This window comes from Oncorhynchus gorbuscha, linkage group LG08 (genome assembly GCF_021184085.1).
Source record: "Oncorhynchus gorbuscha isolate QuinsamMale2020 ecotype Even-year linkage group LG08, OgorEven_v1.0, whole genome shotgun sequence".
NCBI classification, from domain to species: domain Eukaryota; kingdom Metazoa; phylum Chordata; class Actinopteri; order Salmoniformes; family Salmonidae; genus Oncorhynchus; species Oncorhynchus gorbuscha.
This window is the reverse complement of record NC_060180.1, coordinates 32,991,413-33,009,438: the sequence shown is the minus strand read 5'-3', so window position 1 is coordinate 33,009,438 and position 18,026 is coordinate 32,991,413. Positions and strand designations below refer to the sequence as shown.

Genomic DNA, 18,026 nt, shown 5'->3' with positions numbered 1-18,026 from the left:
GATAACATAAATAGGACTGGTGGAGTTATGTCAAACATGCAGCTAACACAGACATATGGAAATATCTGCTCTACCCAAAATTACAACCAATTAATTGCAGCATTACCACAAAAATGGAAGAGGCAAGTATTGGGGAATAAAGTAAGGAACTTGTATGTCGGCCCTGTATTAAAGAACATAAATGGTTAAAGAAAAGTGTGATAAATAAAAACATATACCAATTTCATTTAAGGACCAAAAAACTGACAGCTGTGCTATATAAATTGCAAAATAGTTGGGAAGAGATTTTCGATGTACCAATTCCATGTCATATGGTTTATGAATTGATAAGCAAAACAACACCGGATTCAAAACTTCACATTTTTCAATATAAATTACTATACAAAATTCTTGCAACTAATAGAATGTTATATATACGGGGGATGCAATCCTCCCAGCTCTGCAGATTCTGCTGTGAGGAGGCAGAGTCATTAGATCATTTATTTTGGTATTCTCCATATGTAGCTCATTTTTGGTCACAGGCCCAGGAATGGCTGAAGAATTGCAACATTTGCCTAGAACTAACACTACAAATAGCAATACTGGGTGATTTGAAAAGCCATAGTCAATCAATCAATAATATAATAATTATTTTAGCAAACATTTTTATTTTTAATTACAATCTGTAGAAGTGATGAGAATAGGAAGGTTCAATTATTTTGTGAAGCATCACAGCACAGTTGAAAAATATATGGCAAGTAGAAATCCGAAATGGATGATATAGAGAGACAGATGGGAGGGGTTGAGTGGAGCTGAAGGGTGGGACTAATAACAAGATAAACAATGTAAGGCATAATGGATCTGTAGAATGTATATAGGTTCGGAGCTTTTGTGAAATTGCATAGTTACAATAAATCAAACTGGATGGACATCAGAAATAGAGGAAGGACTAAAGAAAAAACAAGAGAGAACTTGTCATGTTTTGTCTTATATTGTCTTGTCATTATGCTTTCCCTTCTGTTCGTTTCCCCCTGCTGGTCTTATTAGGTTCGTTCCCTTTTTCTCTCTCCCTCCCTCTCTCTCCTCTCTCTATCGTTCCGTTCCTGCTCCCAGCTGTTCCTATTCTCCTACTCAATCATCTAGTCTTTTCACACCTGTTCCCTATCTTGTCCTCTGATTAGAGTCCCTATTTCTCCCCTTGTTTTCCGTTTCTGTCCTGTCGGATCCTTGTATGATGTTCGCCGTGCTGTGTCTTTGTCTCGTCCTGTCGTGTCTTGTTTCCCTCAGAGGCTGCGTGTGAGCAGGTGTCTGAGTCTGCTACGGTCGGTGCCTTCCCGAGGCAACCTACAGTTAATGGTCGAGTCTCCAGTCTGTCCTCGTCACTACGAGTGGAATTACGTTTTTTATGTTTTGTTTTCTGCTCTGATTGTCCAGGAGTATTGCTTATATCCTTTACTGGAATAAAGACTCTGTTTTCGCCAAGTCGCTTTTGGGTCCTCATTCACCTGCATAACAGAAGGATCCGACCAAGAATGGACCCAGCGACTACTGATTCTCGTAACACTGCCGTCGAGATCCAGGGAGCCATGCTCGGCAGACACGAGCAGGAATTGTCTGCTGCTCGTCATGCCGTTGAGAACCTGGCCGCTCAGGTTTCCGACCTCTCTGGACAGTTCCAGAGTCTTCGTCTCGTGCCACCTGCTACTTCCTGGTCTGCCGAGTCTCCGGAACCTAGGGTTAATAACCCACCTTGTTACTCCGGGCAGCCCACTGAGTGCCGCTCCTTTCTCACCCAGTGTGATATTGTGTTCTCTCTCCAACCCAACACATACTCTAGAGAGAGAGCTCGGGTTGCTTACGTCATATCACTCCTTACTGGCCGGGCTCGAGAGTGGGGCACAGCTATCTGGGAGGCAAGGGCTGATTGTTCTAACAATTACCTGAACTTTAAAGAGGAGATGATTCGGGTTTTTGATCGTTCAGTTTTTGGTAGGGAGGCCTCTAGGGCCCTGGCTTCCCTATGTCAAGGTGATCGATCCATAACGGATTACTCTATAGAGTTTCGCACTCTTGCTGCCTCTAGTGACTGGAACGAGCCGGCGCTGCTCGCTCGTTTTCTGGAGGGACTCCACGCAGAGGTTAAAGATGCGATTCTCTCCCGGGAGGTTCCTTCCAGTGTGGACTCTTTGATTGCACTCGCCATCCGCATAGAACGACGGGTAGATCTTCGTCACCAAGCTCGTGGAAGAGAGCTCGCGTTAACGGTGTTTCCCCTCTCCGCATCGCAACCATCTCCCTCCTCCGGCTCAGAGACTGAGCCCATGCAGCTGGGAGGTATTCGCATCTCGACTAAGGAGAGGGAACGGAGGATCACCAACCGCCTGTGCCTCTATTGCGGACTTGCTGGACATTTTGTCAATTCATGTCCAGTAAAAGCCAGAGCTCATCAGTAAGCGGAGGGCTACTGGTGAGCGCTACTACTCAGGTCTCTCCATCAAGATCCTGTACTACTATGTCGGTCCATCTACGCTGGACCGGTTCGGGTGCTACATGCAGTGCCTTGATAGACTCTGGGGCTGAGGGTTGTTTTATGGACGAAGCATGGGCTCGGAAACATGACATTCCTCTCAGACAGTTAGGGAAGCCTACGCCCATGTTCGCCTTAGATGGTAGTCATCTCCCCAGTATCAGATATGAGACACTACCTTTAACCCTCACAGTATCTGGTAACCACAGTGAGACTATTTCCTTTTTGATTTTTCGTTCACCTTTTACACCTGTTGTTTTGGGTCATCCCTGGCTAGTATGTCATAATCCTTCTATTAATTGGTCTAGTAATTCTATCCTATCCTGGAACGTTTCTTGTCATGTGAAGTGTTTAATGTCTGCTATCCCTCCTGTTTCTTCTGTCCCCTCTTCTCAGGAGGAACCTGGTGATTTGACAGGAGTGCCGGAGGAATATCATGATCTGCGCACGGTCTTCAGTCGGTCCAGAGCCAACTCCCTTCCTCCTCACCGGTCGTATGATTGTAGTATTGATCTCCTTCCGGGGACCACTCCTCCTCGGGGTAGACTATACTCTCTGTCGGCTCCCGAACGTAAGGCTCTCGAGGATTATTTGTCTGTGTCTCTTGACGCCGGCACCGTTGTGCCTTCTTCCTCCCCTGCCGGGGCGGGGTTTTTTTTTGTTAAGAAGAAAGACGGTACTCTGCGCCCCTGCGTGGATTATCGAGGGCTGAATGACATAACGGTTAAGAATCGTTATCCGCTTCCCCTTATGTCATCAGCCTTCGAGATTCTGCAGGGAGCCAGGTTCTTTACTAAGTTGGACCTTTGTAACGCTTACCATCTCGTGCGCATCAGAGAGGGGGACGAGTGGAAAACGGCGTTTAACACTCCGTTAGGGCAGTTTGAGTACCGGGTTCTGCCGTTTGGTCTCGCTAATGCTCCAGCTGTTTTTCATGCATTAGTTAATGATGTACTGAGAGACATGCTGAACATCTTTGTTTTTGTCTACCTTGACGATATCCTGATTTTTTCACCGTCACTCGAGATTCATGTTCAGCACGTTCGACGTGTACTCCAGCGCCTTTTAGAGAATTGTCTCTACGTGAAGGCTGAGAAGTGCTCCTTTCATGTCTCCTCCGTCACTTTTCTCGGTTCTGTTATTTCCGCTGAAGGCATTCAGATGGATCCCGCTAAGGTCCAGGCTGTCAGTGATTGGCCCGTTCCAAGGTCACGTGTCGAGTTGCAGCGCTTTCTAGGTTTCGCTAATTTCTATCGGCATTTCATTCGTAATTTCGGTCAAGTTGCTGCCCCTCTCACAGCTCTTACTTCTGTCAAGACGTGCTTTAAGTGGTCCGGTTCCGCCCAGGGAGCTTTTGATCTCCTCAAGAAACGTTTTACGTCCGCTCCTATCCTCGTTACTCCTGACGTCACTAAACAATTCATTGTCGAGGTTGACGCTTCAGAGGTGGGCGTGGGAGCCATTCTATCCCAGCGCTTCCAGTCTGACGATAAGGTTCATCCTTGCGCTTATTTTTCTCATCGCCTGACGCCATCGGAACGCAACTATGATGTGGGTAACCGCGAACTGCTCGCCATCCGCTTAGCCCTAGGCGAATGGCGACAGTGGTTGGAGGGGGCGACCGTTCCTTTTGTCGTTTGGACTGACCATAAGAACCTTGAGTACATCCGTTCTGCCAAACGACTTAATGCACGTCAAGCTCGTTGGGCGTTGTTTTTCGCTCGTTTCGAGTTTGTGATTTCTTACCGTCCGGGTAATAAGAACACCAAGCCTGATGCCTTATCCCGTCTCTTTAGTTCTTCTGTGGCTTCTACTGATCCCGAGGGGATTCTTCCTTATGGGCGTGTTGTCGGGTTGACAGTCTGGGGAATTGAAAGACAGGTTAAGCAAGCACTCACTCACACTGCGTCGCCGCGCGCTTGTCCTAGTAACCTTCTTTTCGTTCCTGTTTCTACTCGTCTGGCTGTTCTTCAGTGGGCTCACTCTGCCAAGTTAGCTGGTCATCCCGGCGTTCGAGGTACTCTTGCTTCTATTCGCCAGCGCTTTTGGTGGCCTACTCAGGAGCGTGACACGCGCCGTTTCGTGGCTGCTTGTTCGGACTGCGCGCAGACTAAGTCAGGTAACTCTCCTCCTGCCGGTCGTCTCAGACCGCTTCCCATTCCTTCTCGACCATGGTCTCACATCGCCTTAGACTTCATTACCGGTCTGCCTTTGTCTGCGGGGAAGACTGTGATTCTTACGGTTGTCGATAGGTTCTCTAAGGCGGCACATTTCATTGCCCTCGCTAAGCTTCCTTCCGCTAAGGAGACGGCACAAATCATCATCGAGAATGTGTTCAGAATTCATGGCCTCCCGTTAGACGCCGTTTCAGACAGAGGTCCGCAATTCACGTCACAGTTTTGGAGGGAGTTCTGTCGTTTGATTGGTGCGTCCGTCAGTCTCTCTTCCGGGTTTCATCCCCAGTCTAATGGTCAAGCAGAAAGGGCCAATCAGACGATTGGTCGCATACTACGCAGCCTTTCTTTTAGAAACCCTGCGTCTTGGGCAGAACAGCTCCCCTGGGCAGAATACGCTCACAACTCGCTTCCTTCGTCTGCTACCGGGTTATCTCCGTTTCAGAGTAGTCTGGGTTACCAGCCTCCTCTGTTCTCGTCCCAGCTTGCCGAGTCCAGCGTTCCCTCCGCTCAGGCGTTTGTCCAACGTTGTGAGCGCACCTGGAGGAGGGTGAGGTCTGCACTTTGCAGTTACAGGGCACAGACTGTGAGAGCCGCCAATAAATGTAGGATTAAGAGTCCTAGGTATTGTTGCGGCCAGAGAGTGTGGCTTTCCACTCGTAACCTTCCCCTTACGACAGCTTCTCGTAAGTTGACTCCGCGGTTCATTGGTCCGTTCCGTGTCTCCCAGGTCGTCAATCCTGTCGCTGTGCGACTGCTTCTTCCGCGACATCTTCGTCGCGTCCATCCTGTCTTCCATGTCTCCTGTGTTAAGCCCTTTCTTCGCACCCCCGTTCGTCTTCCCTCCCCCCCGTCCTTGTCGGGGGCGCACCTATTTACAAGGTACGTAGGATCATGGACATGAGTTCCCGGGGACGGGGTCACCAATACTTAGTGGATTGGGAGGGTTACGGTCCTGAGGAGAGGAGTTGGGTTCCATCTCGGGACGTGCTGGACCGTTCGCTGATTGATGATTTCCTCCGTTGCCGCCAGGATTCCTCCTCGAGTGCGCCAGGAGGCGCTCGGTGAGTGGGGGGGTACTGTCATGTTTTGTCTTATATTGTCTTGTCATTATGCTTTCCCTTCTGTTCGTTTCCTCCTGCTGGTCTTATTAGGTTCGTTCCCTTTTTCTCTCTCCCTCCCTCTCTCTCCTCTCTCTATCGTTCCGTTCCTGCTCCCAGCTGTTCCTATTCTCCTACTCAATCATCTAGTCTTTTCACACCTGTTCCCTATCTTGTCCTCTGATTAGAGTCCCTATTTCTCCCCTTGTTTTCCGTTTCTGTCCTGTCGGATCCTTGTATGATGTTCGCCGTGCTGTGTCTTTGTCTCGCCCTGTCGTGTCTTGTTTCCCTCAGAGGCTGCGTGTGAGCAGGTGTCTGAGTCTGCTACGGTCGGTGCCTTCCCGAGGCAACCTACAGTTAATGGTCGAGTCTCCAGTCTGTCCTCGTCACTACGAGTGGAATTAAGTTTTTTATGTTTTGTTTTCTGCTCTGATTGTCCAGGAGTATTGCTTATATCCTTTACTGGAATAAAGACTCATTCACCTGCATAACACCTGCATAACAGAACTATTGTAAAGTAGACTGTGTCTGTAGAGTGTGTATAAGATGTATGGATTGAAGGTAGAAGCAGAAGTGTTTATTAGTTTACTCCAATTGGGGGATCGGCGGAAGGGTTTGCGGGGAATAATAATAAAGATATATTATTTAAAAAAGTATGTATGTCTATATAGGTATGTGTATGTATATATGTGTATATATAGTATATGCATGCGTGTATGGATATATATATTTACCAAAAAAATATGGGGGATTGGAAATGATGCAGACAATTACATTGGAAGCAACATTCTTTCTGCAATATTAAGCTGGTCCACCCTCAAAAAAAGAAAAGAAGACTCTTCCAAAAATTGTCTGCCCGGCCAAACTGAGCAATCGGAGGATTAGGGCTTGGTCAGGGAGGAAACCAAGAACCCTATGACAGAGCTCCAGAAGTCCTCTGTGGAGATGGGAGAACCTTCCAGAAGGACAACTATCTCTGCAGCACTCCAACAATCAAACCTTAGAAAGGCAGGGTAGGATAGATATAGGTCTGTAAGCAGTTTGGGTCAAGAGGTTCCCCCCCCTTTGAAGAGGGGGATGACCGCAGCTGCTTTCCAATCTTTGGGAATCTCATACGACACGGAAGAGAGGTTGACCAGGCTAGTAATAGGGGTTGCAACAATTTTGGCAGATCATTTTAGAAAGAAAGTGTCCAGATTATCTAGCCCGGCTGATTTGTAGGGGTCCAGATTTTGCAGCTCTTGTAGAACATCAGCTGACTGGATTTTGGAGAAGGAGAAATTAGGAAGGCTTGGGCGAGTTGATGTGGAGGGGTGCAGCGATGTTGACCGGGGTAGGGGTAGCCAGGTAGAAAGCATGGCCAGCCGTAGAAAAATGCTTCTTGAAATTCTCAATTATAGTGGATTTATCGGTGGTGACAGAGTTTCCTATCCTCAGTGCAGTGGGTAGCTGGGAGGAGGTGTTCTTATTCTCCATGGACTTTACAGTGTCACAGAACTTTTTGAGTTTGTGTAGCAGGAAGCAAATTTCTGCTTGAAAAAGCTAGCCTTGGCTTCTCTAACTGCTTGTGTATATTGGTTTCTAGCTTCCCCGAAAAGTTGCATTATCACGGGGACTGTTCGATGCTAATGCAGAACGCCATAGGATGTTTTTGTGTTGGTTAAGGGCAGTCAGGTCTGGAGAGAACCAAGGGCTATATCTGTTCCTGGTTCTAAATTTCTTGAAAGGGGTATGCTTATTTAAGATGGTGTTGAAGGAATTTTAAAAAAAATAACCAGGTACCCTCTACTGACGGGATGAGGTCAATATCCTTCCAAGATACCAGGCCCAGGTCGATTAGAAAGGCCTGCCTGCTGAAGTGTTTCAGGGAGCGTTTGACAGTGATGAGTGGAGGTTGTTTGACCGCTGACCCATTACGAATGCAGGCAATGAGGCAGTGATTAATGAGATCTTGGTTGAAAACAGTAAAGGTGTATTTAGAAGGCAAGTTGGTTAGGATGATATCTATGAGGGTGCCCGTGTTTACGGCTTTGGGGTGGTACCTGGTAGGTTCATTGATAATTTGTGTGAGATTGGGGGCATCAAGCTTAGATTGTAGGATGGCTGGTGTGTTAAGCATGTTCCAGTTTAGGTCACCTAGCAGCACAAGCTCTGAAGATAGATGGGGGGCAATCAGTTCACATATGGTGTCCACAGCACAGCTGGGGGCAGAGGGTTGTCTATAGCAGGCGGCAACATGAGAGACTTGTTTTTAGAGAGATGGGTTTTTAAAAGTAGAAGTTCAAATTGTTTGGGTACAGACCTGGATAGTAGGACAGAACTCTGCAGGCTATCTCTGTCGTAGATTGCAACACTGCCCCCTTTGGCCGTTCTATCTTGTCTGAAAATGTTGTAGTTAGGGATGGAGATTTCAGAGTTTTTGCTGGTCTTCCTAAGCCAGGATTCAGACACGGCTAGGACATCCGGGTTGGCAGAGTGTGCTAAAGCAGTGAATAAAACAAACTTAGGGAGGAGACTTCTAGTGTTAACATGCATGAAACCAAGGCTATTGCGGTTACAGAAGTCATCAAAAGAGAGCGCCTGGGGAATAGGAGTGGAGCAAGGCACTGCAGGGCCAGGATTCACCTCTACATCACATCATCCTCTTATCTACCAACATAGACAGGGCTCTAACTCCTCGAGCTCCACAATGAGATAGGGTGCAGGCTAGGCAGCAGGCTGTTAGCCAGGCTGCCAGCTTAGTGGAGTCTGCCACTAGCACAGTCAGTGTAGTCAGCTCAGCTATCCCCATTGAGACCGTGTCTGTGCCTCGACCTAGGTTGAGCAAAATTAAATAATCTCACTAGGATAAAGACCTCCCCCATTCCTGCCATTATTGAAAGAGATCGTGATACCTCACATCTCAAAATAGGGCTACTTAATGTTAGATCCTTCACTTCAAATGCAGTTATAATCAATTAACTAATCACTGATCATAATAGTGATATAATTGGCCTGACTGAAACATGGCTTAAGCCTGATGAATTTACTGTGTTAAATGAGGCCTCACCTCCTGGTTACACTAGTGACCATATCCCCCGTGCATCCCGCAAAGGTGGAGGTGTTGCTAACATTTACGATAGCAAATTTCAATTTACAAAACAATATGGCGTTTTCGTCTTTTGAGCTTCTAGTCATGAAATATATGCAGCCTACTCAATCACTTTTTATAGCTACTTTTACAGGCCACCTGGGCTATATACAGCGTTCCTCACTGAGTTCCCTGAATTCCTATAGGAACTTGTAGTCATAGCAGATAATACTCACATTTTTGGTAATTTTAATTTTCACATGGAAAAGTCCACAGATCCACTCCAAAAGGCTTTCGGAGCCATCATCGACTCAGTGGGTTTTGTCCAACATGTCTCTGGACCTACTCACTGTCACAGTCATACTCTGGACCTAGTTTTGTCCTATCAATAAATGTTGTTGATCTTAATGTTTTTCCTCATAATCCTGGACTACTGGACCACCATTTTATTATGTTTGCAATTCCAACAAATAATCTGCTCAGACCCCAACCAAGGAGCATCAAAAGTTGTGCTATAAATTCCCAGACAACACAAAGATTCCTTGAAGCCCTTCCAGACTCCCTCTGCCTACCAAGGACATCAGAGGACAAAATCAGTTAACCACCTAACTGAGGAACTCAATTTAACCTTGTGCAATTCCCTAGATGCAGTTGCACCCCTAAAAACTAAAAACATTTGTCATAAGAAACTAGCTCCCTGGTATACAGAAAATACCCGAGCTCTGAAGCAAGCATCCAGAAAATTGGAACGGAAATGACGCCACACCAAACTGGAAGTCTTCCGACTAGCTTGGAAAGACAGTACTGTGCAGTATCGAAGCGCCCTCTGCTGTTTTATCATCCAATTTTTCCAACTTAATTGAGGAAAATAACAACAAGCCAAAATTTATTTTTGATATTGTCGCAAAGCTAACTGAAAAGCAGCATTCCCCAAGAGAGGATGGCTTTCACTTCAGCAGTATTAAATTTATGAACTTTGAGGAAAAGATCATGATCATTAGGTAGCAAATTACGGACCCCTCTTTAAATCTGCGTATTCCTCCAAAGCTCAGTTGTCCTGAGTCTGCACAACTCTGCCAGGACCTAGGATCAAGAGAGACACTCAAGTGTTTTAGTACTATATCTCTTGACACAATGATGAAAATAATCATGGCCTCTAAACCTTCAAGCTGCATACTGGACCCTATTCGAACTAAACTATTGAAAGAGCTGCTTCCTGTGCTTGGCCATCCTATGTTGAACATAATAAATGGCTCTCTATCCACAGGATGTGTACCAAACACACTAAAAGTGGCAGTAATAAAGCCTCTCTTGAAAAAGCCAAATCTTGTCCCAGAGAATATAAAAAAACTAATTGGCCTATATCGAATCTTCCATTACTCTCAAAAGTTTTAGAAAAAGCTGTTGAGCAGCAACTCACTGCCTTCCTGAAGACAAACAATGTATACGAAATGTTTCAGTCTGGTTTAAGACCCCATCATAGCACCGAGACTGCACTTGTAGAGGTGGTAAATTACCTTTTAATGGCGGCAGACAAGGCTCTACATCTGTCCTCGTGCTCCCAGACCTTAGCGCTGCTTTTGATACAATCGATCACCACATTCTTTTGGAGAGACTGGAAACCAAAATTGGTCTACACGGACAAGTTCTGGCCTGGTTTAGATCTTATCTGTCGGAAGGATATCAGTTTGTCGCTGTGAATGGTTTGTCCTCTGACAAATCAACTGTAAATGTTGGTGTTCCTCAAGATTCCGTTTTGGGACCACTATTATTTTCACTCTATATTTTACCACTTGGGGATGTCATTCGAAAACATAATGTTAACTTTCACTGCTATGCGGATGGCACACAGATGGTACATTTCAATGAAACATGGTGAAGCCCCAAAATTGCCCTCGCTCGAAGCCTGTGTTTCAGACATAAGGAAGTGGATGGCTGCAAATTTTCTACTTTTAAACTCGGACAAAACAGAGATGCTTGTTCTCGGTCCCAAGAAACAAAGAGATCTTCTGTTGAATCTGACAATTAATCTTGATGGTTGTACAGTCGTCTCAAATAAAACTGTGAAGGACCTCGGCATGACTCTGGACCATGACCTCTCTTTTGACGAACATATCAAGACTGTTTCAAGGACATCTTTTTTCCATCTATGTAACATTGCAAAAATAAGGAATTTCTGTCCAAGAATGAAGCAGAAAAATTAATCCATGCTTTTGTTACTTCTAGGTTAGACTACTGCAATGATCTACTTTCCGGCTACCTGGATAAAGCACTAAATAAACTTCAGTTAGTGCTAAATAAGGCTGCTAGAATCCTGACTAGAACCAAAACATTTGATCTAATTACTCCAGTGCTAGCCTCCCTACACTGGCTTCCTGTTAAGGCAAGGGCTGATTTCAAAGTTTTACTGCTAACCTACAAATCATTACATGGGCTTGCTCCTACCTATATTTCTGATTTGGTCCTTCCATACATACCTACACGTACGCTACGCTAATTGTCCCTAGAATTTCTAAGCAAACAGCTGGAGGCAGGGCTTTCTCCTACAGAGCTCAATTTTTATGGGTCTGCCTAACCATGTGAGAGACGCAGACTCAACCTTTAAGTCTTTACTGATGACTCATCTCTTCAGTAGGTCATATGATTGAGTGTAGTCTGGACAAAGAATGTGAAGGTGAACGGAAAGGCTATGGAGCAACGAACCGCCCTTGCTATCTCTGCCTGGCCGGTTCCCCTCTCTCCACTGGGATTCTCTGTCTCTAACCCTATTACAGGGGCTGTGTCACTGGCTTACTGGTGCTCTTCAATGCCGTGCCTAGGAGGGGTGCGTCACTTGAGTGGGTTGAGTCACTGATGTGATGTTCCTGTATGGGTTGGCGCCCCCCCCTTGGGTTGTGCCGTGGCGGAGATCTTTGTGAGCTATACTCGGCCTTGTCTCAGGATGGTAAATTGGTGATTGAAGATATCCCTCTAGTGGTGTGGGGGCTGTGCTTTGGCAAAGTGGGTGGGGTTATATCCTGCCTGTTTGGCCCTGTCCGGGTGCATCATCGGATGGGGCCACAGTGTCTCCTGACCCCTCCTGTCTCAGCCTCCAGTATTTATGCTGCAGTAGTTTATTTGTCGGGGGGTTAGGGGTCTGTTATATCTGGATTACTTCTCCTGTCTTATCCGGTGTCCTGAGTGAATTGAAGTATGCTCTCTCTAATTCTCTCTTTCTTTCACTCTCTCAGAGGACCTGAGCCCTAGGACCATGCCCAGGACTACCTGGCATGATGACTCCTTGCTGTCCCCAGTCCACCTGGCCGTGCTGCTGCTCCAGTTTCAACTGTTCTGTCTTCGGCTATGGAACCCTGCTACCTGTCCCAGACCTGCTGTTTTCAACTCTCTAGAGACAGCAGGAGTGGTAGAGATACTCTTAATGATCGGCTATGAAAAGCCAATGGACATTTACTCCCGAGGTGCTGACTTGTTGCACCCTCGACAACTACTGTGATTATTATTATTTATGAACATTTGAACATCTTAGCCATGTTCTGTTATAATCTCTACCCAGCACAACCAGAAGAGGACTGGACACCCCTCAGAGCCTGGTTCCTCTCTAGGTTTTGGCCTTTTTAGGGAGTTTTTCCTAGCCACCGTGCTTCTACACCTGCATTGCTTGCTGTTTGGGGTTTTAGGCTGGGTTTCTGTACAGCACTTTGAGATATCAGCTGATGTAAGAAGAAATACATTTGATTTGATTTGATAAACATGTTTTGCATCTCCGGGCTTTCACTTTGGAACATCTACATTTTAAAAAGTCTAATAAATCTATTTAATATAACCAACACCATCATAATAAATCCATTATTTATTTCAGGCAGCTTTAAAGAAACATTATATAAAGAAAATGTAACCCATTTCAGAAGAATAGAATAGCATATTCTGAGTGGTCCTTATATTAAGCCTTGATCTGGCTATGACATATGGCTGTGGGTTACACTAGTTAATTTAACAGGCAAGATTTGCCATTTCCGTGGCATTATTTAAAATGATTTTTTAGTAGAATAAAAAACATGAGCTGTCCCACACCCAGATAAATTAGTATGCGTAGATTTGCTGACTAACTGGGAATAAACTATAAACTATCAAAATAAAAAGAGTTGAACACTCCATATATAAACTCCCAGTAATTTATTGGGTATTTACCAATGTGTTGGCATCACTGTGCTTTCTTCACAGGGATGCCGAAACATTGGCAAATACCCAATAAATTACTGGGAGTTTAAATTATTTTATAGTAACAACAATACAATTGAACATAGCTGAATAAAATAGAAAGGATATTTTTCCCAAACGTTTTCCAGAGGGAGTGCGCACATGCGGCTATCGTTTTGAGCGGTTAATAACGTGATAATTTGAAACAGGTCCTACTTTAAGCTTAATTTAGAATTATTTATGCAACTTTAGTTGTGTTACACACCTTAAGCTATATGTTTGGATTTGTAATACATTCTAAGGCTGTATGATGCGACTAATGAGGATCTGAAAAAAAGTTGCATGAAAAGCATGCTCTGCTTCTTGATCATGCTGCACATACTTCATCAGTCTCTCATTCACAATTTGTCAAGCACTTGATACTATTCTCATCCATCAGACTATTCTAAATGACATATACTAATATATGTGTGGAATAATTTTGAATTTAGAATGTCCTACAAAAAAAAACGTCATCCCTTGCCTGGTCTCGAATAGCGAATGGAGGAAGCGCTTCCTGAGGTTACATTTTTAATATGACAGGTATGATTATAAAGCTTCATAATGTGCGTTCCATTTTAAGAATTGAGGGATAAAAATAGCAGCAGGAGAAAGCTGGGCTCCTCTTTTAAATAGTGGTCAGTCAAAAGTCTGTTTTCACACACGATTGCGCAATTACTGGGCTTATATAAGAACTAGGCTCTGTACGCTATGAGCTCTCCAACCCTGTTCCAGGGGTCCTACAGTAGGACTACAGGCTACACTTAGAGTTATTTGGCCACTTTAGTTGTGCTACAAACCTTATCAAAACATATATGCCTATGGTCTAGGCTACGTGCGACTATGATTTGAAAAACTGGCAAAAAATGCATTCTCTGTTTCTTGCCTTAGACTGCACACGCTGGGCATCACTCACAAGTTCTCAAATTATTCTTGCCTTTACATATACTAAATAATATATGTGTGAAATGTCTTTTGGTTTGGAATGGGCTATTATCATTCACCCTTTGGAACAGGGAAAAAAGTAAGTAATCTGTATGCACTTGAGTAGCATATGGAGGACGCTTCTCCTGCGGTTAATTTTCATGCCAGCCAGGTAGTCTACTCCAGTTGTAAAGCAGAGCAATGTGTTTGATATAAAGAATGTTTACAAGTAAATATAGTAGGCCAGGCCTAGACTATAGAAAGCTTATGGGATCCTCTTTTTAATAGAGGCCATCAAAACACTGTTTTCTCACACAATTACATAGCATAGCCTATATAAATGTTGCGCAACATGTCTAGTTACTGTGGCAGTAATATGGTCACGGTGGAGTTTTACAAGAGAGTGAGGACGGAGTTTTAGGAGCAGTGTGGGAACTCTGGCAAATAGGGACTCTTTTCTGAAGCAATTCCGGGGGTGTTTGAATTGGCTGCAGAGATGGGCTTCCAGTGAAAATCTGATGTACTGTATATTGTAGAAGTAGTGGTACGATAAGAATAGATAAACTAATATCCAGGCTAGTAAATTGGTAGGCATAATACGTTTGATAAGTGTATGTTATTGTCTATTTCATATCACAAAAAAATATATAATATTTAAAAGAAAGAAAGGAAATAATCTGCCTTTTTTGAGTGAGATTTGAGTGTGTTGTTGAGTTCTAAGAATATGAAATGTACTTATGTCACTGTGGGAGAGAGGGAAATGTTTGACATTTACATTATGCCAGGATATGTTATTGTTAGCCATCAGGGATCCTAAGGGAGGGGTCCTCTGGGAGGAGAAGAGACACAGTCTGGTACCAGGCACCATGACAGCCGTGAGTTGGGGAGCAGTGATCACTGGGGTAGAGGTCAGATGAAGTGAGGAAGAACAGGTATTATTACGGTTCTGTCTAGCAACAGAGATGCATTGGCTTTTCAGATGTGTAGGAGGAGCATCAGGAGGAAGGGTTAAATATCAGTGCTTGTGTGAAATGTCATTATCATTGTCTAATGCAGCTGTATTGATCCTCTGGGAAGAATTGAACTTGTTTAAGCTTTCATAGTGTCCGTTGAGTTTTTTACTCTGAGAATTAGAACCTAACCGTGTGCTACTTATAAGAAGATATTTGAAAATACTTTCAAATACACAGAAAATAATAAATATAATTAAATAATGTATGCATGTATTTGAACCCAGGTCTGGAGTGTGTTCACATCTGTGTATGCAAGTTTGGTGTGACTTTAGTTCGAATATACAGTAAGCTGTTGAAGACTACACAATGTGTGTGTGACTGTGTGTGTGTATGTGTGTGTGTGTATGTATGTGTGTTGTACCAGTAGAGGGGTCCTCCAGTCTGAGGTAGTCCCCTCGGGGCAGGTGTAGCAGCTGGTAGATGACCTGTCCATTAGGGCCTTTGTCTGGGTCCACGGCTGACACCGACAGCAGAGTGGTGCCTGGCTCAGCCCCTTCCAGAATCTTCTCTGAGAAGTTGGCCACTCCAAAGGGTCTGAACCGCGGGGCGTTGTCATTCACATCCAGCACGTTCACTGTCAGTCTCGCTGTCAATGGTTGAGAGGCAATTGAGAGGGTTAGTATTGGGAAGAGACAGAGAAAAGATTAGAGTCGATGTCCGAACCACCGTAGAAATCTAATTAGCATAATACTAATAAAAAAACATAAAAATCAGTCTGTTTAAGCTAGAGATTTGAGTTTTTTTGCATGGGCTGCATCTCAAGTGGCAGAGCTACAGCGGCTTTTTCCAGACTAGGAGACATCCCAAAAATCGGTCTTGTCACAGAAACGTCTGTGGCGTCCGAACGATTTGACAAACATACTAATATGAACCCTCTATGGAAAGATGACTCTCACAATAGTGATCACTGTTTTGCTCTATGACTGAAGGTGGTAACGCCGATGTGCCAACTTTGGTCAGTAACGTCCGAATGGTTTGGGCTATACACTAACATGAAAGGTGAGACTCTCACGAACACATACAGTACATGTCGGATGTTTTGTCTACGATTCTAAAAAGCCTCACAAGACTCGTCTGAAAGTAACCCGGTACCAGTTTAAAATAAGTACTGTACATGTGACCCGATTCAGGAAACTAGGCATATGTCGCAAGTCACTACTTCACAGGAGAGCCTTTTGAACGTAAAAAAAAAATGTTTTATCAAAATGCTTTTTTTGGCCTTCTCGAGCATTTGAACTTTCATGTGCCTTAATATAAAACTTGTATGTCATCTGTAAATACGAATACAATTGTTAAATTATGAGCGTAGTTGGTTTAGCCACAGAGAAAGCCAGCAACCTTCCCACTAGCCATGGTTGGCTGAGATAATGAGTGGGCTGGACATGCTGAGAGATGAGTTTGGATTGGTCTGCGGTGTTGCATCTATTGTCTATAAAATGGACTGCTCGTAATGGGTAGATAATCCTTTCTACTGCAGTTTAAAAAAAAGATATAACGTTACCATTGGAGAACTGCAAATATGTTGCTACTGCTCTCAATAACATTGCTGCCCTGAATTTATCAGGCGCTATCGACAAAGGTCAGTGGGAAAAAGTTGTGATGGACTACTTTCTGGACGATAATCGTGCCATGCAATGCTGATTCTCTCTCACTCTGAAAATAACACATTTTGAAATTAGTGGAACACAACGGGCCAAACAAGGTGTCATATAAAAGGGGTTGCATTCTGCCGTGAAGCATTCATCCATGTACACAGGTAAGAATCTAGCTACAGATTCAGATATAATACGTTTCCAATTTTGTCAGAAAGTTGTTTTCATTGCAAGCTAAAGCTATTAACTAGCCACCTAGAGTTCGATGGCTGGCTTGCTTACTAACATTGAACCTAACATTATTTGGTTACCTTTAGCTTGCTATGACAATCGGTTTGTATTGCTAGTAATGTTACTCTATGGATTGGGATTATAGCTAACGATAACATGACATGTCTAAACAAAAGACCCCAAGTTAAAGCTTGCTGTTAGCTAGCTAACATTAGCTGAGGTTAGGTGGCTGGATTGCTAGCTAACATTAACTTATGTGTATGAAGTGTGTGTAATGTTAGTGATGTTTTCTCAGAATGCCATTTTGCATTGTTAGTTGTAGCCTAGTTAGCTAGCAATCATTGAACCTATTGGTTAACTTTAGTTAACCAACTATGACAATCCGTTTGTATTGCTAGTTAAAGCTTGCTGTTATCTATCCAGATGACGCTATATGGCTGGCTAGCTACAGTAGCTAACATTACCTGTATCAACTGTGTGCAGTGATGTTATCTCAGAATGCCATTTAGCATCTATTGTATAATAATGCTAAAATATTTGTATCTGGAATTTGTCTTTCAGCATCAATCAGTAGAACATGCCTGATTCTAATCCATCAGTCATACAGTCATCAAAAAGAGAGCTGGCCCAAGCAAGCAAAGGCAGCAGCGCAGTCATCAACTACATGCACTATTCTTCACCAACTACGGAGTTGGGAAAATACGTGTGGACCTGAATTGTGAAAACTGCAGTGGCCAAAACAAGAACAAGTTCGTGCTCTGGTATTTTGCCTGGACCTTCACTTCCTGATCACAGGCCACATCATGATTGCTTCATCATGAAGTGCTTCAGAAAGACCAGAGTGAACACTTTGTCTGAGATGGCTGGTGTTGTGAAGGACAGCACTGGGGTTAACATCCCACAGCTGGTTGGACTGAAGGATGATACGGTGCTGGTGGAAAGTTATGGCTTGGCAACAACACCTGACTTCATAATTCAGGCTGCTGCCACAGATCAAGCAGTACCAGCACTTCAGGTAAAACATTATTTTCATTGTATGAGGTTATTCTTATCTAAACTTGGGAGGTGAATTGATGTTGTGGAGTGTTGTAAATGTCTTTAGATTTTTTGTTGTTGTCATTCGCTGTTTTGCAGCTTCGATGCTCTGGAGCCTGGTGTTGTCACCAAGGAGAGTTCGGAC

General features: G+C 44.1%; 1 protein-coding gene across 1 annotated transcript in view; it reads right to left on the bottom strand.

Annotated features, from left to right (window-relative positions):
* LOC124041504 (cadherin-23-like) overlaps positions 1 to 18,026 on the bottom strand; it is a 640,482-nt gene that overhangs the window by 36,247 nt on the left and 586,209 nt on the right. The window contains 1 exon segment of the mRNA XM_046359178.1: positions 15,385 to 15,609. Coding sequence (XP_046215134.1) covers positions 15,385 to 15,609 — 225 coding nt within the window.